This window comes from Fusarium graminearum, chromosome 2, assembly GCF_000240135.3.
Source record: "Fusarium graminearum PH-1 chromosome 2, whole genome shotgun sequence".
NCBI lineage: Eukaryota > Fungi > Ascomycota > Sordariomycetes > Hypocreales > Nectriaceae > Fusarium > Fusarium graminearum.
In genome coordinates, this window is record NC_026475.1 from 2,903,168 (window position 1) to 2,930,859 (window position 27,692).

The window sequence follows — 27,692 nt, forward strand, 5'->3', positions numbered from 1 at the left end:
GTTTCGCCAACGCATAGACAGAAATGTATTGGCGCGAGACAACAAATCCATTGAAAAGAAAGACGAAGATAATGACGGTACTTCAAAGACAAAAGACTCTTCAGATGCCGACACTGATAAGCGCAATATCGAAATAATATTTGTTAAGCGTGGAGGGAAAGGGAGAATCTTGGAGAATCTTGACACTTTAGGCCAGCCTCAACCAACTGTCGAATCACGAGCTGCGCATAGATGGCTTGATTCCGTTTACGCATTCGCCAATCGTGTCAACCAGTTTTGGATGCAGTCACTAAGTGCTATACCCCCTTCGCTACACGACCATATGGCTAGCCATGTTGTGGTAGCCCTGATAGATGATGGCGTCCAGGCCTATGGTTCATTCCTATCAGCAAACATAACGGGTGGCAAAAGCTTTGCAACTGGTGGCACCAACAACGTGGCAAGCCCTTGGTATGTATCTGAGCTAGGCCATGGGACAGTCATGGCGGAAACAATCGCGAGGGTATGTCCAATGGTTAAGCTTTACCCTATGAGAGTTGATACACATACTTCTGAGAATGGTGAGCCAACCCTCGAGGCTAGATCAGTGGCTCTTGTAAGTTTCAGCTTTTGTTCAAGAGTATTATTAAAGTACTAATTCTTTCAGGCCATTGACGCGGCAATTCAACGGGGCGCAAAGATTATTCTGATACCTTGGCTCATTGAACCCACCAAGTCCAGCTCCCACAAGCTACTTCATAGCATGCTCCAAAGGGCGCATATGTTAGATGTTTTGCTATTCATTCCATCTTCTGCGGGTGAAGGGCCCCAGGCTTTGTCGACGTTTCGCTCTTACCCAACCTTTCGGATAGGAGCATCTCGAGACGACGGCGGAGCTGTCAATGCAACCAACTCTCCTTCAGAGGTAGACTTCATATTCCCTGGAAATGAGGTCATGATACAGCGTGATATCGACAATCCACGACGTTCTGTCGGAGCAATACTCGACTTGGAATCCTCTTCAAATATCAACGTTGCCTTGGCAGCAGGTCTTGCAGCTGTTCTCATATATGCCTGCAAACTCATATCACTGAAACCCATGTCAAAAGCACGCTCAACTGGCGAGGACAATGACTATATGAATAACACATATGATTTGACGAGTCTCCGGCGGTACCGAGGTATGATGAGTGCGTTTCAAAACCTCGGTTCGGTGACTGAGAGTCGATTTCTCAAAGTCTGGGAAGTTCTTGATCCCATCGTTGACGAGATGAGAGATTCCCCAATGGAGAATTACGAGTTGAAGGGTTTGATCAAGTGGTTTTCTCGTCTGAAGTCTATAGAAGAAAGTAATATTCTTTGATCCCAGGAATTTAGAATGATGAGATTTTACCATTCAACCTGCCGAGGCGTCTAATGTTGAACATTACTTGAGATGAATATTTCATCTACAGCTGCATCAAGATTGGTAAAGTTTATAAACAATTAAGAAACACGACAAGTGGAATGTGTTGTCTTTAATTTTCCGACTGGAGATGTCAAAATAAAGTACATCTACAAAAGTGAAACTGCAACAGTACATAGCGAAGATGAAAAGAGGAGATATTTGGGGAAGTCAGACTAGCAGGGTTAAAGCTATGGGTCTTGTCATGTTATATCTCACGGCCTCCGGGTATCAGATGTCTGCTAAGAGCATAACTGATAAAATTAGTAGGTTTTCTTATGCTATTTAGACTATACTCTTTGGGCTATTTATTTCTGTACCCTAAGACTAAAGAGGCCGATTTCTCTGCCTGACGGTAGCATGGGAGGATTGCTATGGGTCATTTCCGAGGCTCGGTAAATGCTTACTGGTGAGCCAAGATTTAACCTTGAATGTAATGAACAGGGTCCAGCATCCAAAACATGGCATCGCCTCGAACGAAGGTCCATAATAGGGTAAGTGCTGTTCAAAGGATTACTACCTGGTAAGGGAGGAAGTGGTAAAATTAGATGAAATCCTACGGCTTGACAGAACTTCATGGTCTGTTTTTCTTTCTGTTCTTTTTATTTTCCTTTGTTGATCTTGTGTCTTATTGCCGGTGCCTCCTTTGCCACTTTTGTTACGGATGCTGCCCAAGAATAGGGAGTTTCTCTAACATCCAACTCGTCAACAACTACCTGTCCACAGACAAGCGAAATTACACCGCCAGTGTCCGACTAATCCCTAGTCACGATACCGACTCGCCGAATCAACATGGAACTTCGATGGCTGATCCTCTCCCTCTTCTTCACAACATGTCTGGCAGCTGAAAACAGTACAAAACCGTGGGGATACGTATGGAACAGCAGTCACCCGTACTGGAACGACGAAATCAAACCATGCGCCGAAACTTGGATGCCAATGTGCTACGAGTATATCGAAGGGGAAGCCACCGTACCAATACTTTGTGAATGCGGCCAGGACCATTACGAAAATGACTTTCTCATTGCTTTCGCACAATGCATAGCCAAAGAAACACCAGAGAATTCCGAGATGGGTTTCTCGGGATTGCAGTGGGACTGCTCTCAAGAAGGGTTGTCAGTCAACATGACCAAGAGAGAGTTTATGCGAATTGCCGAGGGGGGCGAAGTATACCCCACAACCTCGTCGGGTTTATCGACTGGTGCCATTGCCGGTATCGCTGTTGGCGTCATTGCGGCTAGTGCAGCAGTTATCGGTATCCTTGTCTGGCTTTGGCTACAGAGACGAAAGAAGAACGGTGATAAGCTAGAGTCTAATCCGCCCAGTTCACCGGAACCTGAGAACTCATGGGCTACCGAGTTTAAGCCTGAATGGACTGCCAACGCACCGGCAGAGTTGCCACCAACGAACTATGCAGCAGCCGAGTTACCACCAGAGTCTGCACCGATATACGAGATGGACGCGATGCCGACGAAGCCTGTGGAGATGCCAGGATCGACGCCAGAACATGTGAAGAAGGAAGAGAATAAAGAGAATAAGGAAAGCCAATAGATAATGCTCGAAAAAGTAAAATCGAAGATGGAAACCCTATCCTTTGGGGGAAAGCCAATAGATTTAATCGCTGAAAGCCGCAGACGTGTCAGTGAACTTTAAAGCGAAACAGGCAGAGTCCTGAGTAATTATCTAGGATACAGATATAGTTAATCATTAAATCTTGCCAAAAGATCCGGAATTAGATAAGTCTAATCCATAAATATTTATAGACTACTGTGAGAGACCCCGTCTCGAAAGTCGACAACTTCTAGCAACATATGAAAGGACGAAGCCCGCTGTAAGAGCACTCAAGTGGCTGACTGAGCAGATTGCGGCTTCGTGGGAGGCGGGGCTTGACTTTTTGTGGATGAATGCTGTAGACTTTGTGGCAGAATCTTGGACATAAACGGTTTATGCTATGTAACTAGATAACTAGAAGGGGCGATATAAATGGCTAAGAACTTCACTACCCCTGCGGACTGATGACTCGGCCAGCTGTACCTAGTAGACATATCGAAACTTCCTGATCTGCATATCAGTCATATCCTCCATAGCCATGGCCACTTCAAGGCCTGGAGCATCGATATCAGTGGAGTCGGCTGCGTCAGCACACTCTCGGTCTCGAGTGCGGTTGACCCAAATCAAGTAGAGCCGAAAGATAAATGCAAGAAGAAAACCTGAGGACAAGCAGACCATCATGGCCACAAAGCCAGAGTTGTATTTCGGAGCTTCCTTAGCGAAGAAGAGTTGGGGGCCGATGATATTTCCAGCGCAGTAAGCGATGAATGTCTAGAAAAGAAAAGATTAATAAGGTTAGATCTGATACAGGACTATAGGAAGGCCATACCAGTGCATTAACAGTGGTCTTCTTCGTAAACCTACTAACGTTGCTGGAGAGCAACGACATGATAAGTGGGAAGCATCTAGAATAACCGCCCACTAGGATTGTGCCGACATAGCGGCCCCATCTCATCTCATCTGGTAGTTCCCGAACGAGTGCGGCTCCAAGAAGAGCGATTGCGAAGCACAACATTATCCAGTAAGTACGCGTGCCCTCCCAGATCCTGGCGCCCACGGTACAAACGACAATAAGGAATAACTACAGACCGTAAGGGGCCATCTGCAGTAGAAGGGTGTCAAATGTACTGAAACCAATGCCCTTGATGATAATCGAGCGGAACTACTACAGTTTTAGCAATTGTCCAAGTGCACTGAGCATCATGTCTTACTGAAGTGATACCACCGTTGGGGATGTTGAAGCAGATTTGGAGGGCGACAAGAATCCAGGTTTTGGGATCAATGAAGGCTTCTCTGCAATGTTCCCATATGAACTCATTATTCTTGATACCAGTAAGATTGTCCTGAACCCTGATGATGGCCTTCTCTCGATCCTCTTTGGACAAGAACCAGGCGCTGTCAGGGGTATCCGGGAGTAGGAAGAGACTAAGGCATGCCCATGCTATTGTGACTCCGCCAAGAATAAGAAAGGTTGCCTACCGCAAATTGTCAGCAACAAAATAATACAAGTTGGCTTGGCGGCATATATCACCACTTACTTTCCAGGGAGTAATTGATGTAATATGGCCAATACTGTAGTTCAAGAGACCACTGAGCGCTCCGGCAATGGTGTTTCCCAAGAACCAAGCAGCATGACGCAGAGGCTGCTCTGAACGTTTGTAGAACATGGAGATCATAATGGTCAGACCCGGGGCTATCAACGATTCGGCAATCCCAAGGAAGAAGCGAACGGCAAGAAGTCCGCTAGCATTGTGGCAAGCAGCAGTGAGCATGAGTATGGCACCCCACATGAGGCTAAAGACGGCCGCAGCGTTAGTATCCAGAGAGCGAGAAGGCGATCGACAACGTGATTGGTATCGTCGGTCGAGGGTGCAGCTCACATGGATGCCGTGATAGACTTGCCGACCTTTCACTTGACCATCAGCACGCCGGCTGGGTACGAAGCGATCAGGTAACCAAAATAATAAATACCACTGGCCCAAGAGTATTCGTCCCCTGTGAGCTTCAAGTCCTCACGCAGACCCAGGATAGCAGTCGATGCAAGTGCCGATTTATCGAGATATTGGAACGCATAGGACAGGGCCATTACTGGTAACAGACTGTAATTGGTTGTCAGACACAATGAATGCAACAGCACAGGAGATCCATCTACTCACCAACGGTCGAGTTTACGCCGAATGCGCTTGTCTTCCTCGGGACTTAGTCTCTCGAGGACCTCTCCAACTTAGACAGCATCGTCCGACACAGCCATTAATGACTTTCTTTTCTCAGGGTCCATTGTTGTGAGTTTTTGGCAATGAATGAGAAGAGATAGAAGACCGATTTTACTTGAATACACACAAAGGCTATGTTTGTGATGAGTTTGTGAATCGGTTGTAGCAGATTCCACGCAACTACATACCCCACCATTCGTATCTTATTCATGGAGATCCTGGGGTAGCCCCGGCCTCAGAGCCGGAGCCGGATAGATATAACAGCAAACCAGTAGATAGCAGTTATCTGGCAGGTCTAATGCTTATCACGGCATCTAACCGTAAATGACAGGATGCCTCCGTTGTTTGGCATGTCCTTGATAGTCTACCCACCGCTCCCCCGCCCAATACGGCCAAGAAGTTACTTATCTTGGACTGTGCCCGCCTACTGGGTAGCAGAAAAATTGACCCCCAAGTCTTAGGGTACAGAAATAAACAGCCTAAAGAGTATAGTCTAAGCGGCATAGGATGTCCTAATAATTTCATTTCTTATGCTTTTAGCGGACATTCTTTCTGGAACCCTGAGGCCCGCCAGCTATCTAGCCCTTGCTATCTTTGACTTTATATTTTGTGGGGTTGCGTAAGCTAACCACCGGTTTCGCGGTTAGCATGACTCGCCATATCAGGCGAAGCCGAGTCAGCAAGTGGTTAGTTATCACCTACCCCGGATTGATGCATTCAGGGACAATCCCAGGAGCGAGCCCAGCATGTATTGGCAGTCGACATGTATCTCGCTCAAACGAACAGGCGGAAGGTCAGGACTGCGAGCGAAACCCCCAGCAAGAAGTCAGAAGGACCTGTGACTTGAGGCTGAGTTAACCCAGACGGTGATTGAGCGTCTACTATGTAGTTCGGTGGCCCACAATGAGAATCTACTTTTCTTGCCATAATTAAGCACGTTGTTAGCGCGTCGTTGGCGCGTCCAGGCCTAGGAAAGGCTTCGCTAAAACACGACAGAAGCGGATGTATGTTGGCTACGCAATCTAATGACTTATCAAAGCTAAGATGGAATTCAAAGGCCGCCTATTTTTCGCCGCCTCATGCCGATGCCGATCTCCGGGATTTGGAAGGAAAGAAAGTTATTATCAGAGTTGTAAAACTAAAACAGCTAGGTCCCATGTTTCTAGGCCAGAATCTTTACAGAAATGGTTAGATCCCGTAGTCTCCGGCGGATTGCAACCTTGAACGAGCTAGGTCCCGTTTACGTCGGCAAAAAATTTCCTAGCATGGTTAGCTGCCGTGGATGTAGGTCTCAGTAGCACCCCTGAAGTTGGTCGGTTATACACACTTTACAACCTGGCTCTGGTCTATTTCTAATGAGAACTAGCAATAATAAATGCTGGTAGCTCGTCTATAGAGCTTGAAGATGGATCGACCACCCGAATATTGCCTGACGCCTGTACCGTCATAGAAACTTTGGTGCTGTAAAGGTGAGAATGCTCCCAGAGTGTAATTCCTACGCGAGAGAAATGACTAACGACTTGAAATAGACCAGCACACGCAACGATCGAACACGATGGGCAGTAACATTTCATACCAGAAGAAGTCAGTGGTGCTTGACCTCGGCTCGAAAGGTTCTGTTCGAGGACTGCAATACGACGATAAGGCTTGCAGATTCACCGGCATACCGTACGCACAACCTCCAACGGGGGAACGGCGTTGGCGCATACCAGTGCCGCTGCCGGAATCGTACGTCTACGGTACAACATCCGAGCTCTTTGATGCGACTGACTTTGGAGCGGTATGCCCTCAGAAATCTTTCCAGCTCGCCGAGGCGGCCGGGAGAGGTGGTAGGTTCAGTGAGGACTGCCTCTTCGTCAACATTTGGACGCCTGTGCCCAGTGATGACGCCTCGCAGAAGAAGCCATGGCCCGTAATGCTGTGGATGCATGGCGGGTGGTTCCAGATGGGTGACCCTTCGCACGAGCCGGTGATGGACTCAGTAGAGCTTATCTCAACCGGCAAGCTGAATGATGTTGTTGCGGCGATTGGGTATAGGCTGAACATCTTTGGCTTCCTAGCAACAGAGGCGCTCCGCGAGGAGAGCAATGGTGCTTCGGCGGGCAACTTCGGTCTCTGGGATCAGAGGCTGGGAGCACAATGGGTTCAAGACAATATCGCCGCGTTTGGTGGTGATCCTACCAACGTCACGCTCGCTGGACGGAGCGCTTGCTCCTTCAGCTCACGAGTACATATGCTCCACGATCTCCGCGATGCGAGCCGACTTGACAACCAGGAGCCTTTGCTATACCGGCGCGTATTCATGGACTCTAATTCCATGGCATCGCAGCCGAAAACTGTGGCAGAGTCACAGGAACAGTTCGACGAGGTGTGCGACTACTTCAAAATTGATTCCAGCTTGCAGTCATCCAAGAAGCTCGAGATTCTTCGAAGTAAAACTGCGGAAGAGCTGTCGTCCATGATTCCTACCCTCAAGAATCACTTTTTTCGGCCTGTAACAGACGATTTATTCATCAAACAGGGCGTAATGGAATATATCGAGAGTCCTGAATTTGCTGCCGCTTTCAAGCCCAAGGGATTGAAACTACTCATCTCAGAGGTCGAAAACGAGGAGACGTTGTATGCCAACTTTAACTCGCCGACTGAGCCCACTATTGAGTCGTTGCGGGCCATGATGTTGAACTACTACACCCCAGAGGTAATAGACAGGGTATTGGCGCTACCTCAGTACCCTCTGCCTACGAATGGTGACTTGACGAGCTGGAGGAATCACTTTGGTATGTACCATCTAGAATCTGCATTATCGCCGGTGATACTAAGCTCAACACACAGGTCAAATCGTTTCCGACGGCCAAGTCCGTGCTCCCGGTCGATGCCTCGTCGAAAGCCTTCTTCGTAACGGCATCCCAATCTCCGATATCTGGCGCTGCAAGATCGCCTATCGCCTTTCCTTCATCACTGACAAGTTCGCGCTATTGGAGTTTGGGGTTCCCACGCAGCTGACAAGCCGATTTGAAACTTTGCCATTCAGCACGGTCCGACGGATGAGGAAAGGCAGCTGATGAAGGATTGGATCAAGCTTCTAGCCGCCTTTGTGCAGGATGACCAAGATTATAAACATGGTATAACAACGCCGGATGAGATGGTTGTTATGACAGCAGATAAGAGCATAGAGGTTCAGAAGGATACTCGGTGGCACGAATTGCTTAAGGTCGGAAGAGTTTTTGCAGGCACGGCCTGACATGGATATGCCATTGATGTATACTAGACTTTAGACGGCAGACCCAATCTGCATCTAGTAACACATAATCAAGTATCTCCAGACTTGAGATGGTCATGTGCTGGCTAGCAATAAATCACCGCGGCCTTATAACCAGGCGAAAAGGCTGCTGAGACAGTGTGATGAAGTTGCCTTGGCATATTTGCTACCACACTCTTGAGACCTAAAGTAAGCGAACAAATCATGAGTAGGGCTGTGTAAAAATGGTACCTGCGTGTTATGTGTTTTTGTAATTGTTATTGGAATAACACACAAACAAGGAGGGTTAGGCATTCTCACATCTGTGCCATTGGCGATCTAAGGCCCTTCAAGCTGATTTGGGCCGATAGATAATGCACCATTGATATTCTGTTACCAATCTAAGTTGAGGCCATTTGATTTAACTACAATCCCTGGGTAGGCTACATGACCGTTTCATCCATTGAACAGTAGAAAGAGAGGGGTAACTATGTCAGTAGATACGTAGTAAACGTCCCTGTGGCAAATGGCATCATCTGGGCGTAGTCATCTTCGCTGGCCTCATGCATGTTGACTTGTCTTTGCATAGGAGGTGGTGTTGTGAATATTGCCTGCATAGCCCCAAATACTCGGCAGCCTGCATGGTGATGAGACCATCGAATGTGGACGACAGGGGCCGCACTGGATGATAGAGACTGAATCATACATTGGAGCATTCAGTCTATACTTTACAAAGACACGATTGCTGAAGTTGCCAGCCAGCAAAATGAAATTATATCACATTAGTTTCTTTACTTATCTACATTGTAATGTTAAGATGGGTTTCATAGCTGAATCTTTGTTTATATCTGCGTAGTGGTTGGCATCTATCTACCTGGGCAGAAGACATATGTATGCCGTTGGCTGACACACGGGTCCACTCCACTGAAGAGATAGCCAATCTGTGGTTTACTGCAACCTGTGATGCTACATAATGTCACTACTGGAACCACAAATATCATGACATGAATTGAATGACGTGTCATAGGCAATAACAAACACAATCAATTTCTCACTTTTGGTCAAATCACCTACCAGATAGACTCGCAACTGTTTCCTGATCAAGCGTTAAGCGTGGCGCTGTTTAATTCACAATGATAGGGGAAACGATCTGCATATTCTTACACCGCAAATGTTTCTATGCTGGCATGGCCATATTTAGTAAGCCATGTTGTCCAAGCCACATAGTAATATATTCACAGGGAGTGGTTCCCAAGTTTTGCCCGGAAGGAGAAAGTAAGTATCGTAACTACACAACAAACGAGTCAAGAAAAAGTTCCCATTACATTACATCTTGGTTAAACATTTACCACAATATTCTTGCGTCAGACAGCATGTCCGTTCATTCAAATGTACATGAAAGAACGCCTTTGCTAGGTGACAGAAGTGGACAAGAAACTATCTCGATCGTCAGTGAGGTGCCGCCAGATACTGAGTTTCCTGCTAGCAGAGATGAGGCACAAGGTCACATCGAGAGTATCCAACGACAACACGATGAATACGTGGGAGTCCCATGGATTGAGGGCATGGTAGTGAAGTAGGTCCACCCCGCGCTTAGCTTTGTTCATCATGAACGTGTCTAATGTCATTGAAGGTTGAGCGAGGACCAATATAGTGACAAAACGCGATTTCTCTTCGAGCTACTGCAGAACGCTGATGATAATTTATATGCTGACGTTGAGCCTCTTGTCAAAATACACCTCAAAAACCAATATCTGACTATTCAATCCAACGAGGTTGGGTTCACGAAAGCAAATGTGGATTCGATATGCAGGATGACTGTGAGCAGTAAGTCCAATAAGGATGCCGATGTTGATAAAGAGAATCAAATTGGCGAAAAGGGGATTGGCTTCAAGGCCGTATTCTTAGTCGCAACCAAGGTTTGGATCAAGTCGGGTCACTATTCATTTCGCTTTGACCGAGATGGGCCCCTTGGGAGAGTATATCCGAATTGGGTAGATCATTTTCCAAAGGGCCTTGTCGGTATTGAGGATACCAGAATGACTTCCATTGTCTTGGAACTTGCAGGCACAAGTGGAATAACCGACAATTTCTTGTCCTCGAACCCTGACTCGGGAGTTGACATTGTCAACTTACTTCGAAACCTAAGTCCTGATCAACTATTATTTCTGTCCAAGGTTAGACGTATCGACATTGAGATAGATCGCAAAAACGGAACAATCACAGGACGGGCCAACAAGTATAATGCTATACTGAGGGCTAAGCCGATTCCCGAGCTACGCCAAACTTTGCATGTTATGGACACCTTCAATGGCAATGCCTGGGCGTCATATGTCACCTACCGACATCCGGTGTCTAATCTCCCTAAAGAAATAAATCGTCCCAATCGTCGCAACTCAGAGATCATTCTGGCATTTCGTGTCCCAGTCAGTGAAGAGAATTCATTTTCAGCCAACAATGTTTACGCTTTTCTTCCCATCAAAGATTATGGCTTCAAGGTATGTTTATTTTTCACGGATGTTTGTGCAACTCTAATACGCATGCTATCCAGTTTCTGATACACTCAGACTTCATTCTCTGTTCAAATCGTGAAGATATACAGACCAACCAGTGGAACGACCGTCTTCTTGAGGAGACAGTGGTGGCCTTGAAGGGCGCTGTATCTAAAGCCAGGCAGCAGCACCCAGAATTGTGGTACAACTGGCCGTTATTGTTACCATTCGAAACAACGAAGTCAACATTTCGGCCGGCACAAGACCGCATGATAACAGCATTTCGTTCAGGACGTTTTTTGGAAGACATCAAAGGGCATACCTGCCGACCCGACCAGCTTGTCTGGGTCCCCAAGGCTTTTAGCGATAGCGCAGGAAATCCCATCATTCCCAACGACTTTTGCAATTCCAATCGTGTGTCCGACAAGTATCCTTCCGTGATGGAGACATCGCTCAAGAAACTTGGTGTACGCGACCAGTCAGAAATTGAATTTTTGAAAGATCTGGAACACTTTACTGAGAGCTACATATCAGAATTTCAACAAATGACAGAAAGCTGGCACGTGCAATTGTGTACAGTGCTTCTAAACATAAGCCGAAGCAACAGATATATCATCAAGAAGATTCCACTCATTCTTCTTGCGAATCGCACGTTCGTTCCTTCTGGCTCACACCTTTATTTTGGCAACGACTCTGGTTTATCACTACCTTCACACATGGATACTTTCCGTGAAGTTGATCTATCTTGTCGACATTCAGAAAGAGGCCGTCTTTTTTCAGAGCTTGGCGTTCTGGAAGGAACATCTGATCAACTGTGCATGTATGTACTCGAAGAAAACAAACGAAAACTCTCACGTCCGGTTGAGAACAAGGTTTCCGAGATTCTTTTCCTATTTCAAGCCCAATGGAGTCAACCCAACACTAATGTATCGGGTACACTATGGTTCAAGACGAGTACCGAACATGATGCTCGGATCTCTGATATGTACACCGAGTCAGAAAGTCCATACATGGCGGGTACTATGCCAAAAGAAGTCAAAGATTCTCTCAACTTCATACATCCAGCCTACATCAAAGCCTTTAGCCGACACTCTGGTGGCGTTAGCTGGCTCTATAAAACATTCGAACTACGGCAACTGCTGCGAGTTGTCAGCTACCATTCACATGCAAACTTTCACAAAGACTTTCTGCACTTGCTCGACAAAGACCCACGTGTAGCGTTGGAAATGTTGAAATACCACTGGAATCATTATCGATCACATTTCGAACAGACAACCCTACGAAATCGCTCCACCAGTGGTCAGTTAAACGGTCCCGCGAAGTTGAAGGACATTCTTTCCAACACATTGGTCCCATGCCTCGATGGGGGGAAGGCAATGCTTAAGGAAACGTGCCTCCCTACGACAGAGGTTATCAATGTGTGCAAAGATTCTATTCATCTGCGATCAAGTCGGCCCTCTCGTTCGTGTTGCAGCTATGAATCGTTGTGGCCATGGGGACATGATTCACGTATCAAATCTCCTTTCGAGCGGCTCTTGAGTATCAAAAACCCAGACGACGAGTCGTGGCTTCCTGAGAATATTCGGCGTTACAGTCAACCATGGGGCCCAACTCTTTACTAACTATCTTCGCCAGATCCGTGGCAGAGATGTCTCGCACATGCTCGTGGATGGTCTCTATGGAGGTTTGCAAAACATCATGCACGGTTCTGACTGGGATGAAATCAGGTATGAAACTTCGTTATCCTTTATAATTTGTTTGCTTAATGTATCGCAGAACCTTCTTCGACGAGCCTGGGTCTATATATGTACCTGATGCTCATCATGCCAGTACTGGATCATGGCGAGATCTCGACTCCTGTGTCTTTCAGGGACCAAGCTGCCTGAGACAGACACCACGGCTTGCCTCACTATATAAGGACCGATGTCGTCTTTTCAGTTCGTTAGCACCATCGGCAAGCCTTCAGACACTAGAAAGAGAAGCCATGCACCTAAACGCCAGCGATCTAGATCATGTCGAATTCGTGCTGAGAGCAATATCCGAGTATCTTGTACAGGAAAGGAGAGAGGATTCGCCACCAGTTCCAAGCTTTGACAAGTGTAAGATGTTTCCGGTATTTTCCAGCCACTCCGCCAAAATTGTTTTCAGATCTGTTTCGGATTTGAAGTCCAGTCCGTGGTTTATCGCAGACAATGAATACCTACAACGAGCATTTTTGAAGGTCATCGATCTATCTGTCTTTCAAGCAGCAGCACTTGAATATGCTAAGAATCTCATTGACCATTTGGGACTGCGTTCACGGTTCTTGTCGAGATTTGTCGAAAGAATAATCTTACCAGACAAAGGCAAACGTAAGCGACATGACTCCTGCACAGCACAGATTCGAGCAAAGGCGAAATTTATTTCACGGTGAGATTAAGTAGTCCTTCGACCTGGTACTTCTCCATGTCACTCATATCTAATGAATCATAGGTTGGCCCCATCTTCCTACGACAAAATTTCAGGCTATTCAAGAGAACAACTCTTCTCACGTGTACAAGTTCTGAAGTGTTCAAAAATCAAGTTCCAATGGGTCTTGAAAATCAACGATAGAGTATTGAAGAGTTCTGTCGAAGATAGCCGCGCTGCGTTGGAAGTTAACAGCGATGCTGGAGTACTGGAGGCATACGTTGTGTCTTCGGATGATTTCCTTGACGGTGGTTACACACCGATTGAGCTTTCAGACGAACTATCCAAGTTCTTTCGCATCACAGATGAAAGTGACGACAGGCTGCTAGCGAAGTTCATGAGTGTGAGAGATCATAAGGTCATCCAAGAGGATCTCAATTGTCGACGTCAACAACGTAAAGGGTTAAGACAACCATTGTGTAAGTTGATTTTTCTCCTGGCAGCTCGGAAGCCCGGCTCTAATTCTACGGACATATAAAGCTACCTTCAGAAACGTCCTTGATACAAACGATTGGTTACATGCGCCATCTGCATCAACTCATACAGGTCCTTACATGCCCGAACATCAAGCCCACTCGTTAAACCTGCCGACTGATGGTACTCAAGAATCCCGCGATACACCGCCAGAGTTTGGAATGCAGTCCTTCGAAGACCGACGTAGCGAAACTCATACGAGTAAGGAAGCATCAGAATCTGAAGACGATGAACCGAACCGCCAATCTGTCACCGAAGGAAAACGCCCCAGACACGCCATCTATCACGCCAATACAATAGATACGGAAAGCACACGGATCCTGCAAACAACTCAACCAAGCAACCCTGCACTCGTGCTAGCCGAATCTTCGACATTGGGTCCTCAAAAAAGGCTGCCAGGACCCATTGTTGAAACACCGGCCCCATCTACTGTTGAGGCGATAGTAACAGATACAGACACGACTGCTATCTCTACAGTTACTCAGGACACATCAGAACTTACAGAACAAAGGTCGACAGATGACAAATCCAGAACTAACCAGACAAAGCATAGCCAGTCCTGGACTGGCCCTGCAACGCAAACAAACGAGAGATCCAGAGCAGCGATTCTACGAGGAAGTAACGAGAAGATACCGAAGACGCCAAAAGAGATCGAACCACGGACCAAAAACTTGACAATCAAACGGGACCCAAGTTCTTGGCATGTCGCCCCATCGGAAGACTTTCAGGCCAGACGAGAAGAACGGCAGCTCAAACATCATGAACCAAGACAAGAGTTTGTTAACATGCGCTGTGGCACAATGATCAATTCAAGGTCTATCGCGCTATTTATAGGTGATGATACACGAGATACCACCTACTATGGAGAGCTATACGTAAGTTTTTCAATACATGTGTTCGCCGAGTTTGTCTTACTGAAACACTATTCCATCAGGTATCCCGCTTCCTAGCCTCCATAATTGGTCCTGATTCGTTTAATCTTGATAGGGACTGGACAAGCCCAATGCGGTCACGCCATGGGCAAGGTTTGTTTTGTCCCCAGCCTAATATAACATACTCAAGTTTCACTGTCACGGAGAATGCGGGTGGCGTTCTCCAAGCGTTCATGTCGCGCGATACAAAAATGATGGACTTCAAGCTCTCAGATCCTTGCACTTTTCACATTCAGGTCTGTACCACTAATTACGGACTCGATAGACAGTTTGATGTCTCTCGTGAACAATACAAGAAGGCTAGTACATAACCATTGCAACATAATCGAGATAATGAAAGCTGACTTATTAATTGCGCAGGCCAAAAGCATGTGTCTCCAACATGGAAAGACGAACAAAGACGTATACATCCTGGCACGCGTCTACGATCTTCAATCCAATTGGGGCCTTGCTTTTTACGTGGATCCCTGGCGGTTACAGCAAGAAGGGGTCATTTCCCTTGAATCGCCACGCGACTATGTCGGCACTGTCACGTCGTCTGCTCCAAAATTCCTCCACGACAGCTGTTGGATGACAAGTAGAACTTCTGTTTCCGAAAACAATAGCATCTACTGTGGTCTGGATATCAACCGTACTCAGATCCGGCTTTTGAAACTTGGACTCGACGAAGATGAAAAACCGCTAAGGGCACAACTTGTCCTAAAAGACCTTGAAAAAGACGTTCGATTCTGGGCCATTTCATATGCGTGGGGTCCAAAGCCAACAAAGTATGGGCTCATGCTTGAAGTGAATGATCACGTCCGAGTTCCAATTACCGAGTCGCTTTCTGCTTGCCTGACGACATTGAGGCGTCAAAAGGTTGATGTGTTGATCTGGGCTGATGCAATCTGCATCAATCAGAACGATGACATCGAGAAAGCAATGCAAGTTCGCCGAATGGGTTCCCTTTACAGCAAGGCAGAGCAGGTCATGATCTGGCTGGGCCACGAAACAGGGAACGATATGGGGGCAGAAGCTTCCTTGCAGAGACTGAGAAAGCTATTGGAACAGCCTGATGGGTTGTCTTTTCGAATGGATTCCGAGGAAACTGCTTTATCGGAGAGTATCAACTCTCTTCTGCGGCAGGAGTGGTTCACTCGTGCTTGGATTGTGCAGGAACTTGTATTTGGATCCAAAGTGATTGTTATGAATGGAAACTACAAGATTGAGTGGGAATCTCTGATGGAGGGAATTACTGATTGCGACAAAATCATTCGGAGACAATTGGGTTGGGCTGAGGATCAACCTCGAACCTACTTCACCGATGCGGGGACAGCTTTCGCGTTACATGATATCAGGGAACGCTATAAAGGATCATCAGAAGATGCACGAAAGAGATTGAAGTACAGTCTCTTGGAGCTGATCGAACGGTTGTTTCCCACTCGATCATCTTGGCCTCGGGACAAGCTTTTCGCTCTTCTCAACCTTGCCCATGACGCAGCAGTCAATGAAGACTCTTTTTGTCCTGATTACAAAGAGGATGATTCGGTCATTCTTTGCAGATTCGCCAGCGGGTTCGTCAAGTTAAATCATGCCCTGGATCTTCTGTACCACGCTGGAAAACGGAAGGGGGTTGACTTTTGCAGTTGGATCCCTGATCTCATGAACTCAAGAAACAACAGACACTATGCCCCCTCGATTTCAACTTGGGAGGCAATAGGTTATGGAAAGGAATATCGATTCAGCTCCGGGGCACCATTTCCATGCGATGCCACTGTCACGACTCCTGGATCAGTGTCAGCATCCGGCCAAGAATTTCCACCTATCCTCTCGCTTAAGGGCATCATGTTTGATAGAGTGAAGAGCTGCCGAGACTTGGATATCCTCCTCAATGGTTCAATTGTCCACTTGACAAAGACCTCTATCGTTTTTAGAGATCTTGTCAAAGATCTATTTCTGAAACAATATGAACATATGGGGGAGCATTGGAAGGAAAGACTACTCATCAAGTGTCTGATTGGAGACGCTATAGGACCCGTGGACTCTGGAAATGAAAATGTTCTATTCAACATCGAAAGTAGAGCAATGCGAGAGAAGTGGACACCGGGCTTCGAAAGTCACATCATTGATATGCACCCCGGCCATGATGCACAGCAATACGCGAAAAACACCCCTGAGTCTTTACGCATTATCAACGAATTCTGGGAAACGGCTTCAGTCTTTTTGGGGAAAATCCCAGATGCAAAAGTCTGTATTACTGAGAAGGGATACGTGGGTATTGTCCCTGGGACTATAGAGGTCGGCGATGAGATATTTATACCTCATTCGTCCAGAACACCCTTTGTGGTAAGGAAGTCGGTTATTACACCAAGGTGTTATGAGCTGGTTGGTGAGAGTTATATTCATGGAATTATGTACTATGAGGAATCACCAATCAGGGGTAGTGAGGAAGTAGTGATTCACTTGACTTAGATATTTATTGACAATTTTGCTTTCATTTTCACAATTATATGTTTCTATCTTCATGTAATAAAAACATAGACAAGTGATATCGTAACGACACGAGGCTTGCAACAGGAGCTGATCTTGTTATCACGGAGTTAATCGTCTACGCCTTGTAGCAATGCCTTAACTACAGGCGACCAACAAGAGTTTGTATATACTAGCATATTCCAGACTTCATCATGAAGAACAGGCATTAATATCAGTAGTCTCGACATGTAAAGAATGACCAGAGTTAAACTAATTTAATGATAACGGTATTCGTCCCAGTCGACCACCCAGTGCCATTTCTAGAAGGCTTGCCAATGCGCCTATATGTAGATCCCGAAACATGTTCAATGATAAGAAAGACAGTGTGAAACATGCCATGTCCTTGGTATCCAGAATGGACAGAAATACATATCCCTTGGTAGCCAGTCTTCCTATATGCCAGTACAATTTCCTTCGTGTCGAATTTGATGTCTACCATGCTACCGAAAGCATGGTGTGACATAGCCTCATCAGTGAAAAAGTCATATTCCTCGGAATGATCTCGTTTCCGGAAGAAGTAGAATGTCGCTTTTGATGTCAATATCCAATATCTTGTTGCTATGTCCTGGTTCTGCTCCGGCGTCGACGAACTCGATATGCGAAGCTTCCTCTCCGCCATATACTTGACGTGCTGCTGGTACAGTGACCCTGCCACCAATCAAAGATGCCCAGCTCCAGGATGGTGCGAGGCTTGTATCGCGTTTGGAGGGCGCGCCTTCAGATGTGTTGGATTCCCACGTCAGATCTGTGTGTAGCGCTTCTTTCCACAATCCGACCATGTACTTGTCGTTGGGGTAGAATTCTTCGGACTTCTTTGCCACGCCAAGAATTGCAATGAGAATATTGCCCCTCTGAGTGAGATCGCAGCTGCTGTATGTTTGCACCATAAGTCTCCAGCACTCTCGCGGTGTAGGCCACGGAATTCTGAACGGAGTACCCCCTTCACGGCTAGCACCAAATTCTTTGAAATCAACTTCTCGGATAATCTTTTGGAGACTAGCTTTGTATTCTCTCATCTCCCGGTATTCTTTTGTCTGCTCGTCTGTCTCCATTAACCCACGCTGACTATCTGGATCTTTCTCGCATCTCGTAAACTCCAAGCATTCCCAATACAGTTGAGTCCGGGTAAAGTGAATGATTCTTCGTGCCAAGAATCTCTCTTGTACAACCCAGCCCCGACTACTTAGGGGGGAATTGTTGACGTCGTTGGCAAATAGACTATTGTATGTGATTCGACAATTTTCAAGGCGCCGATTTCCATCAACTGAAAACTCGGCGTCTACTGAGAATGGTTCAAAGGTCCTGGGGTCGACTATCCGCTGTCCAAAGAGACCGAGTGAAGCGTCATAAGAAGATCTGATAGCAGAGATGTTACAGAACGAGTTTCCGTAGACATCGTTCATTATTGCGGCCTCCACCTCCCAGTCTGATGGTGAGTCTTGGAAAATACACAGCGAATCTATCCAGATATACCGATATCCCATCTTATGTACAAGTTGAACTGCATCTCTAAATGTCGGTGATATTTCGTGAAGACCGATGCCATTTCGGAAATGCTCTTCATTGCTGAGTGTGCCTGTTTTTGTGTTGCCCTTATGCAGCTGAAGGACCTTTGCTGGATCAACCCATCGATGAGATAGCGTCCAGTATGGTGGGAAAGTTTTCTCAGTACATATATGGGTTTTGTCTCGTAAATTTAGGGTCCCATTTTCGGTGTTTTGCGTATCGATGACTCGCGTTGGGAAGAAGGCGGGGTTGATGGACTGTAAACAATATTTGTGATCGTTGGTGCAGTTGTTGAGCCAGACCCTGAGTTTATCTGGAGACTCATCTGAAGTAATAGTCGGTGCACCAGAATGAGGTGGTTGAGATGAATATAGAGAGTGATAGCCGAGGGCATTTGTGCCATCTGCAACATTGGAAGATGCAGAGTCCTGCTAGTTGACATAAACTAATCAAAGTCAACTTCAATGTCTACCGAGGATGTAGGAATGGGAACGAAACCTCTTATATAAAATGGGGACGCCCATGAGCACTCTCCCTTGAAGCATACCACTGGATTAGACTTCGATAGATCTTTAAAGTCGCTGACAGTATTGAATGTTTCTTGACTTTTGGAAAGACTACCTGGGCGAAGAGGCACTTGCAAGCTTAGTCATCGGCAAATAATGCATCCACTTGCCACGCTGGACAAGATATCTTGAAAGTTTGTGTGGTGTTGAGTCCATATTGAGTATTGGATGATTGGGTCAGAGAAGACCTTGCGGCAGACTTTGCAGATATTTGTGTCAGTCATGCTCAACTCTTATGGCTGGTTGGCTTCGACATACTAGACTAGTTCACCGCCACCCCGTACACCCCTCCACCCCGCACACCTCACAACATCGACTCGTCATTGAAGGCTGCTTATTCATACTCTTCTGTATCTTTCAAATTAAATCCGTATTTTTTTATTTTAACGGCAATAGATTCGCAGCTATTAGATTATAAATACAGGATATCGTTGGCGGTTAATGACGTTGATAATATAGGTTTGCGTGTATCGGCGCGAAAATACGCCATTAAGATATCGATATTGAAGGATCGATGCGCCAGAAGCCACGACATTAATATATCATATTAGAAAGAACTATCACTAACGCTAAAGCAGGAGGAAGACCTAAAGACTTATATTATTGATCGAGAGAAGGCTTTTCAGCCGTTATTAAAGGCTAAGATATGGGGCTTTATATAGCAGTTATTAGATATCAATAGGCAGATACTATATATTGGTAAGAACTGGGTAGATAGGTTCTTTATATAATATCCTTCTATATAAAAGAAGGCTATAAAGGTCTTTAAAGCAGCTAGGAAATACTATATAATAAGAAAAACCCTTACTGAGTACTATAATAGCCTCTATTAGGTTATTAATAAGAAAAATATTATATAGCAATATATATATAATGTCGATAAAAATGGCATGCAACTTAGGGAAACCTAGGCCGGTATAGTGGCAGGAATAGTCATAATAGCACGATCTGAGGTTATTAAGACCGATAATTTAACTTAGGCCTTAATAATTAAGTATAGATTAGCCGGATCTTGCTGTCTTATGCCTATTATCGTATTTACTGGAAAAAACCTCTAAGGATAGTGGTTTCCTAATGTTTTTCCTAATTAGAAGTATAAGGCAAGTCTCTCAGGTTAATCTAATATAGATATCTTTAACTGATAGTTTATAGATATATTTATCTGTAAGATAATACTATTAGATCCCTCTTAATAGAGACTTTTAATCTTAGATTAATATAAATTATATATTATATCGGAATTAATAAAAAAGGCTTAAATGCATTAAATTTAGCTCTCTTAATTACCCTTATATTTATTATATATTATTTAGCTACTTAATATTACAGTATTTAGGCTATTAAAAATATACTATTATCAGTTAACCTATACTTAGGCTATATATAAAGTAACCTCTCTATATTAATAATAACTCTTTATAGAAGTATATAAAAGGGCTTTTAAAAAAGCTATAAGCCGTAAGAATATAATAAGTGGTTTCTTGGCTTTTGGTGTATTCCCAGTCGATATGAGGAAGGCGATAGAGGCATTGAAGCCTAAGGAGAGAAAACGTAAGACCTTTGAGGCACCTATAACACCAAAGAGGCCGCAAGTAACTGACGATATGACCTGGAGTACGCCTTAAGGAAGTGCCGATATTTAAAAACAACAGAAAGCTGCCTAAAGTGAAGGAATTGTATCGATCCGTGACTTCAATTGTATTATGACGAAGATGATAAAGTCAATTGACAATAAAAACAGCCAAATTCAACGCCTTGAGGAGGAAAAAGCTGTTCTTAAAGCTTCAGCTGCAGCGAAAGAACCTACCGGCCGAGTCCCAGTCCAATTTGACCCAAATGTAGCTTTCCCTTCAATTGACGAGATCATCACGGCGAGGGATCAAGCTGAAAAGAATATAATATATAGATTAAATGAAAAAGCTATAGAAAAAGCCAAAAAACAAGCCGCGAAAAAAACAGTAGATAGTATAACTGTCATATAAATAGTATGCTAAATATGGATTTAATTGAATGAGTACGCATAATTGTACAATTATCTGAAGTTAGCTGCTGTGTTGTGTTGTGATGCTATCACAAGTGTGCGGGGTGGAGGGGTGTACGGGGTGGCGGTGAACTAGTCTAGTATAAATGGTGTTTTGTCTAGACAAGTTAGGCACCGCTGTGATGAGACTGGATACCAGGAGTCATACATTGCTGACTACCCCGCTTACCCTGCGTCAGTATGTAGTCTAGTGGGTAGCAGAAAAGTTGGCCTCCTAAGTCTTAGGGTATAAAAATAAGTAGTCTAAGGAGCTTAATCTAAATGCCATAAGATATCCTAATAATTTTATCTCTTATGCTCCCAGCGGTCAGTTTTTCTGATACCCTGAGGGTAGTATCATTAGATCCGAGGGCCTCAAAAACTTCTGAGAGAAAGTGAGATTAACGTGAAGCACTGACCCAGACCCCTGTTGAGCTGAACCTCTCCAACACGGATACCCTGTAGGGAGCCAGGAAACTAAGCTGTAAGCTGGTTTGTAATTAACATTAAAACCTCACAACTCATAAAGAGGCTTTTTACGTATATAGACAATAGACAATGTTATTAGACGAAGCAATATTAACTGTAGCGCATTGTCTTAAGGCTGGACAACGATACCGCCGATCAATAAATTACTAAATAGTTCACCTTAGTGAAACCACTGATAATATTGTTAAACCACTGGCTCAAGACTAGCCCAAGCTATTGAATCGAGACTCATAGGAAAGGCCTTATATAAAGAGAGGAACTACCCTATCTTGTTTTCTTTCTCTTCTATTAATTTGGTACTGTCACTTGCAAGTTATACCTACCATGCGTATCAGCACCTTTCATGTGTTGGCATCAAGCCTTGCTTTCAACAGTGTAGCTGTGGCAAGTGTTTGCAAACCTCGATCATCAGGTAAGTAATGTTTTTAATACCTACAATCATTTTACTAAACCAATATACAGAACCTATCCCTTTGTCTCTATCAACTTCGGAGGCATTGAGTTCCACGTTGATTTCAGCGTCAACAACGGTCGTGACCTACGGTGCATCTACTACTAGTGGTGTATTCATTGGTACTACAACTTCCGAGGCAGTTGTCTCAACAGATGCAACATCTTCCACCGAAATCAGTATCGTCGAATCGACAACCTCGACCGAACCCTCGACCGAAACATTATCCACAACGGCCATATTCTCAGATTCCTCTATCACAACAACCGACGTTACGACATCTACATCCATGACTACATCTTCGGCAACTACCTCACAAGCACCACCACCACTGTTCAGTGCCATAGCTCTTTATCACAACAACGAACCCATGACATCGGATCGAGTAAAGGGCCATTCATTATCATTCCCCAATGATGAAAAACCAGAATACATTACCAGCTTCTTCGGTATCGATCCCATCAGCGGCCACCTTCTTCTGGACAACACACTGCCTATTTGTGCATTTTATGGAATCGAAGATACGAATCCGAGCCTTGGAGTCTGCCCAACTTTTATTTCTCAACAGGTAGTACTGATTACCTGTCAGATCCGCAACGATATTGAGCTGGTTTGTGCTGCGCCAAAGGTGTATTGCAGCCAATCTGGAGAAGATGTCGAATGTGAAAACCTTGGTTCTGAATTCGATTCTATGGCTACGGTCTGCAATCAGGACCCATATGTCTGTGGTGTTATTATGGGAGATGACACGATGCCTACCCGAACGCAGATGTTCATTTCTTATCATTAAGAGTCTATCTTTTATGCGGTACACTCACACGAGTCTACTGAAAGCTGTACCGTACTTAGGGAGATTGGCCGCAATAGGAACAGAACCTCTTTTTAGCATTTTGATTTACCACTGATATTCATTTTCCAATCTTAATAAACAAATCAAGTTGATAATAACTCTAAAGTATCTACTTCATTTAGCATGATCTAAAGTAGAATAGCGTCAATAATGTTCAGCTCGGAAACTAACCAATTGTCTCCTATGGCCATTGGAAAGATGCGCTAGTCGAGTCAACTAACACAAACTATCGGTTCAATTCAGGGACCGACTTCAATAGTGCAGTGTGCTCATTTCCACAGACCAGACCTTTATAATATGAGTGTCTTCCCGTCTTGTTTTAATTTGCGTTTTTAAGGATTCTCACCCACGTCATTCGTTGCAACGATCTTGTCAATCATGCGTTGTGGCGTCCTTAATACGTTGGCCATAGGTCTTGCTGGTCTTCATGTTTCTTTTGCGAGCGTTTGTAAACCGAGGTCTTCAGGTAAATCATTAGCAGATCGAAATGAACGAGAAGATTTCAACTGACTGAGTTACTCCAGCATCGGGCTTTTCATCCATCGAATCCGTAACTGAATCAGCAACATCAAGCTTGACCATATCATCAGTTTCTTCCGCTGCTATTACTAGTACCGCGACAGACGCTATCAGTAACGAAGCCACGACAATCGCTGAATCCGCCTCCACCTTGGAGATTATCACGACTGAAACTGCCACTGCCGCGGTCTCCACTACGGAAACAAGCACCGCTGAAACCACTGTCACATCCGGTACAATCTCAGAGTCTGTCGATCTTCCAACCACAGTTGAGGCGACAACTGCAGCTCCCTCAAACACTGCCGTCCCATTATTTCGTGTCACTGCTCAAAGCGGCCCAACCGGTGGTCAAACTCTCCTAGCCGACAGAAATGGATACTCCGTTCTTCTCTACGACAACAGCGAAGGCGAATTCAGCGACGCTTTCTTCGCCGTCGACCCTGTCACGAATTACCTCATGCTCGACAACAAGCAGCCGATTTGCGGCTACTTTGGAGACAACAATGGGCTCGCCTACTGGGTGCGATGCGACACTAGTCCAACTATTGAGCAGGCTAAACTCACATGCGAAATCCCTACCTCTACTGGCGAGGTGTTAGAATGCAGAGTTCCAGAGATAATCTGCGACAATGATTGCGTTCCAACTGGGGAAACTTGGAGTTTTACGTATACCAACACGTGGGGATTAGGCCGTTGGTCTGCTAATCTTGGGCCGGAATCTCAGAATGGGGGGTACAAGACAGCACTCATTGTTGAGTTTCTTGATTAAGGATGCACATACTCGAATCACCTCTAGAGTTACTTGGTGCATAAAGTAAGAAATTTCTCACTAGCTCAATTTAACCTTGTCAACTAAGCTTAATCCGAGTGGTACGACTAAATGTCATCAGATAAGATGTAACGGTCTGATAATCTCTGACAACTAATTTCGTCTAAACAAACTTACCCCTCAAACTTTTACGTGATAGTGCCTTGGCAGACATATTTTGCAGACAAGTGACTCCAAGGGTCTGATGCCAAGCCGTGCTATCAATCAGCTCTCCTTACCACGATGAGAAAAGATCACCGCGATAACCCATGCCCGAGTGGGAGGATTAGGAATAAGTGCCGTTCCTGTTATGCGGTTGAGGGGATTATTGGACATTTAAGAGTTGGGCTGCCCAGTTTTTGGAGAAAAGTTTGTCTCGCCAGTCTATGACTGTTTTATTGTTCTCTACCATCTGTCTATCTCAATATGGCGCACGAAATGAGTCGAGATGGTGAAGCTGTCGCGGAGCAAACTGAAAGACCCAGGTCTGCGAATGAAGCTGTGAGAAAGCTATGGACTACCAAGACCCTGGGCATCGCAATTGGCTGGTAAGTTGTGTTTTAATCTGCTTTCAATCCATGCTCACAGTAGCCAGTCTTCTTCTCATGAACTTCTTCATGAACCTGACAGTCTACACTCAAAATGTCTACGAACCATATGCGACGAGCCACTTCAAAGCACACTCTCTTCTGGCTACAGGTTCAATTGTCGCTGGTATTATGAGAATTGTGTCTTATCCACTCTTGGCTAAACTTGCCAACGTAAGAGTCCTCAAAGTAACATTTTAGAGCGTTTCTAACCTGTCCCTATTAGCATTTTGGACGGCCACAGGGTTTTGCGGGTGGCGCATTGGCCATGGCTATTGGAAATGCTATGTATGCATCTTGTCGCAACGTTGACACGTTCTTGGTAGATCATCCTGGTCGTTTTGTCTTTCATGGCTAACAATGTTCAGGCTGGATCAATCTTCGACGTCCTCGGTGACTCCGCTTGGAATATCATGCAGCAAATCTTCATCGCCGACATCACCACTCTCGTCAACAGAGGTATTCTATTCACCCTCCCCGAGTCCCTTACTGCGATCCCGACTCTATACGGAGGAACATACCTGGGCGAACACATCCTCCTCAACTCTTCCTGGAGATGGGGTTTCGGCATGTGGTCAATCATTCTGCCTGTCACTGCCATTCCCACAATTGGGATCATGATCTGGATGAATCGTCGAGCAAAGAAGACTGGGTTGCTCAGTGAGAAGGTATCATTCATGCATGGTGCTGCTCCTGGACCAGTCGGCAAGGTTAAGCATGTCGGGTCTCAGTTGGACCTTATCGGCGCGCTTCTTCTCGTCGCTGGACTCGCCATGCTACTACTTCCGTTCACAATTGCGGGCCGGAATAATACCGATCGATGGAGTAGACCGTCGTCTATTGTCCTCGTCATAATTGGTTTTTTGACTTTTGTCGGCTTTCTGGTCTGGGATGGCAAGTTCGCATCTAACCCCATCATTCCCTACCGAACCATCCGCGAGCACAACGTTGTCATTGCTTGTGCATCGGTTATTATAATTGCAATGTCCGATAGTATCTATCGACCATTCCTTTCGAGCTTTCTCCAAGTTGCTGGACATTATTCCCCTGGTGCCGCAACGCGAGTGGACAATGCTCAGCGCGTGGCCTATAACGTGGGTGCCTTGGCAGCTGGCTTGTCTCTCAAGTTTATTAAGAACACGAAGCCGCTAGTCATGTTTGGAGTTGTGTGTATCATCCTGGCTGCTGGCCTTCCGATCTATTTGACCAATATTTCCGGTACGCACATCGCTAGCGAAGCCGCTTTTATCACAGCCAAATCACTACTCGGTGTCGGCCGTGGATTCACTCAAGTCCCACTTCAAGTATCCCTACAAGCTGTCCTCGAGCACGAACAAGTTGCCATCGCGACAGCTGTCTACCTATCGTCCCTCGGGTTTGGTTCCAATCTCGGTGTCACCGTCAGCGGCGCTATCTGGAACTCTCTACTGCCAAGAAAGCTCATCGCGTACTTTGGCAAGGAGGAAGGTCGCAAGATATTCGGTTCGATTGTTGTTGCCCGTGGATATGAAGCTGGCAGTGCTGATAGAGACGCTATCGATACGTGTTACCGCCAGACACAGCAGACTCTTGCGATCGGATCTGTTTGTGTGTCAGGTTTACTTCTAGTGATGGTCTATCTTGTTCATAATGTCAAGCTTGGAGATGAGGATGAAAAGAGAGCAGAAAAGGCTGACCAAGAGCTTGCTTGGGCTATTAAGCAAAAGGAGACTGAGGGCGAAGGGCCTATTGACATTGAGCCTAGAAACCAGCATTAAGAGAGTTTGTTGATACTGAAACATATCGAGATTCAATTGAATTGAGGCATAAATTAAATCGCAATGAAAGAAGATAGCAACATTGAGTAGAAAAGTAAGGAAACATCATTCTCAAGAAAATTTTAGAAAGTTTACAATACAGCTCTGGCCTTGAATAAATCTATGAATTATTCACCAGCTCTGGCATGTAGTATGTTACCGGAGCATTACCGATTAGATGCCCGTTTTGCAACCCATAAAACGTTCGAATACCTGTCATATCTGATTCCTGAATCTGCGGGGCTGGTTTATATGCCATAACTGAGTCTTCGTTAGGAACACTCCACAACTGAGCGCCCTTTTGTTCCTTTTCTATAGCGAACTCATGGCGAAGGCCAAAAACATGGCCGAGTTCATGTAGAAAGGTGTTCTTCAACTGCAATCTATGTGGTAAATCCATTCCAAATGCCATTACCACAATATTCATGGGCTTCTGTCCCGGAAAGAAGGCATAGGCAAGGAGTCCTTCAATGTGGCTTTTTTTCTTGAAGATGAGATTAAAATTTGCTTCGTTTTTGTTGGTAGTTTGTTGAACAGCGACCCCAAAGTTGACGTTGTTCCACTCTCTGGCGGCCTGATTCAAGGCCACAGCTGCAAAGTTGGCTTCTTCTTCATCAGGAAATGTAGAGGCATTGAGATACCACCGTAATATGGTTGGATTGTTTGGCGAGCCGCTCCATCTTGGAATGACGGCTTGATACCCTACCACGATGGATGGTACATTGGGCTGGGAGGAGGGCAAGGCGGCCAATGTCGGCTCCTCTCCTCTTTGGGTAGAGCAAACATAAGTGTCGGTCATCTTGATCAAATGCGTTGTG

The 27,692-nt window shown here is 45.3% G+C and overlaps 10 protein-coding genes across 10 annotated transcripts; 7 read left to right on the top strand and 3 right to left on the bottom strand.

Moving 5' to 3' along the window:
• Positions 1-23: 23 nt before the first annotated feature.
• FGSG_13441 (uncharacterized protein) lies at positions 24-1,342 on the top strand (the record flags this gene model as incomplete). Its single annotated transcript, XM_011322417.1, is given in 4 exon segments — positions 24-77; positions 89-142; positions 197-595; positions 647-1,342. The coding sequence occupies 4 exon segments, from the start codon at positions 24-26 to the stop codon at positions 1,340-1,342; spliced, it is 1,203 nt and encodes a 400-aa protein (XP_011320719.1).
• Positions 1,343-2,494: 1,152 nt separating this feature from the next.
• FGSG_08100 (uncharacterized protein) lies at positions 2,495-2,974 on the top strand (the record flags this gene model as incomplete). Its single annotated transcript, XM_011322418.1, has 1 exon — positions 2,495-2,974. One exon carries the CDS (start codon positions 2,495-2,497, stop codon positions 2,972-2,974), a length of 480 nt encoding a protein of 159 aa, XP_011320720.1.
• Positions 2,975-3,457: 483 nt separating this feature from the next.
• On the bottom strand, positions 3,458-5,935 carry FGSG_08099 (uncharacterized protein; the record flags this gene model as incomplete). The annotated part of the gene is made up of 9 exons (XM_011322419.1): positions 3,458-3,745; positions 3,804-4,055; positions 4,186-4,449; positions 4,513-4,880; positions 4,946-5,073; positions 5,131-5,197; positions 5,315-5,367; positions 5,636-5,666; positions 5,890-5,935. The coding sequence occupies 9 exons, from the start codon at positions 5,933-5,935 to the stop codon at positions 3,458-3,460; spliced, it is 1,497 nt and encodes a 498-aa protein (XP_011320721.1).
• An 807-nt stretch (positions 5,936-6,742) lies between these two features.
• On the top strand, positions 6,743-8,249 carry FGSG_08098 (uncharacterized protein; the record flags this gene model as incomplete). The annotated part of the gene is made up of 2 exons (XM_011322420.1): positions 6,743-7,964; positions 8,020-8,249. The coding sequence occupies 2 exons, from the start codon at positions 6,743-6,745 to the stop codon at positions 8,247-8,249; spliced, it is 1,452 nt and encodes a 483-aa protein (XP_011320722.1).
• A 1,309-nt stretch (positions 8,250-9,558) lies between these two features.
• FGSG_08097 (uncharacterized protein) lies at positions 9,559-17,222 on the top strand (the record flags this gene model as incomplete). The annotated part of the gene is made up of 12 exons (XM_011322421.1): positions 9,559-9,625; positions 9,667-9,700; positions 9,735-10,001; positions 10,059-10,923; positions 10,977-12,335; positions 12,553-12,644; positions 12,694-13,268; positions 13,422-13,784; positions 13,912-14,714; positions 14,827-14,864; positions 14,902-15,007; positions 15,132-17,222. 12 exons carry the CDS (start codon positions 9,559-9,561, stop codon positions 17,220-17,222), a joined length of 6,660 nt encoding a protein of 2,219 aa, XP_011320723.1.
• A 542-nt stretch (positions 17,223-17,764) lies between these two features.
• FGSG_08096 (uncharacterized protein) lies at positions 17,765-19,510 on the bottom strand (the record flags this gene model as incomplete). Its single annotated transcript, XM_011322422.1, has 3 exons — positions 17,765-19,216; positions 19,336-19,405; positions 19,461-19,510. 3 exons carry the CDS (start codon positions 19,508-19,510, stop codon positions 17,765-17,767), a joined length of 1,572 nt encoding a protein of 523 aa, XP_011320724.1.
• Positions 19,511-22,187: 2,677 nt separating this feature from the next.
• On the top strand, positions 22,188-23,104 carry FGSG_08095 (uncharacterized protein; the record flags this gene model as incomplete). The annotated part of the gene is made up of 2 exons (XM_011322423.1): positions 22,188-22,275; positions 22,326-23,104. The coding sequence occupies 2 exons, from the start codon at positions 22,188-22,190 to the stop codon at positions 23,102-23,104; spliced, it is 867 nt and encodes a 288-aa protein (XP_011320725.1).
• Positions 23,105-23,542: 438 nt separating this feature from the next.
• FGSG_08094 (uncharacterized protein) lies at positions 23,543-24,452 on the top strand (the record flags this gene model as incomplete). Its single annotated transcript, XM_011322424.1, has 2 exons — positions 23,543-23,630; positions 23,689-24,452. 2 exons carry the CDS (start codon positions 23,543-23,545, stop codon positions 24,450-24,452), a joined length of 852 nt encoding a protein of 283 aa, XP_011320726.1.
• Positions 24,453-24,917: 465 nt separating this feature from the next.
• On the top strand, positions 24,918-26,835 carry FGSG_08093 (uncharacterized protein; the record flags this gene model as incomplete). Its single annotated transcript, XM_011322425.1, has 4 exons — positions 24,918-25,039; positions 25,087-25,252; positions 25,305-25,400; positions 25,447-26,835. The coding sequence occupies 4 exons, from the start codon at positions 24,918-24,920 to the stop codon at positions 26,833-26,835; spliced, it is 1,773 nt and encodes a 590-aa protein (XP_011320727.1).
• Positions 26,836-26,995: 160 nt separating this feature from the next.
• On the bottom strand, positions 26,996-27,673 carry FGSG_08092 (uncharacterized protein; the record flags this gene model as incomplete). The annotated part of the gene is made up of 1 exon (XM_011322426.1): positions 26,996-27,673. The coding sequence occupies one exon, from the start codon at positions 27,671-27,673 to the stop codon at positions 26,996-26,998; it is 678 nt and encodes a 225-aa protein (XP_011320728.1).
• Between the last annotated feature and the right edge of the window lie 19 nt (positions 27,674-27,692).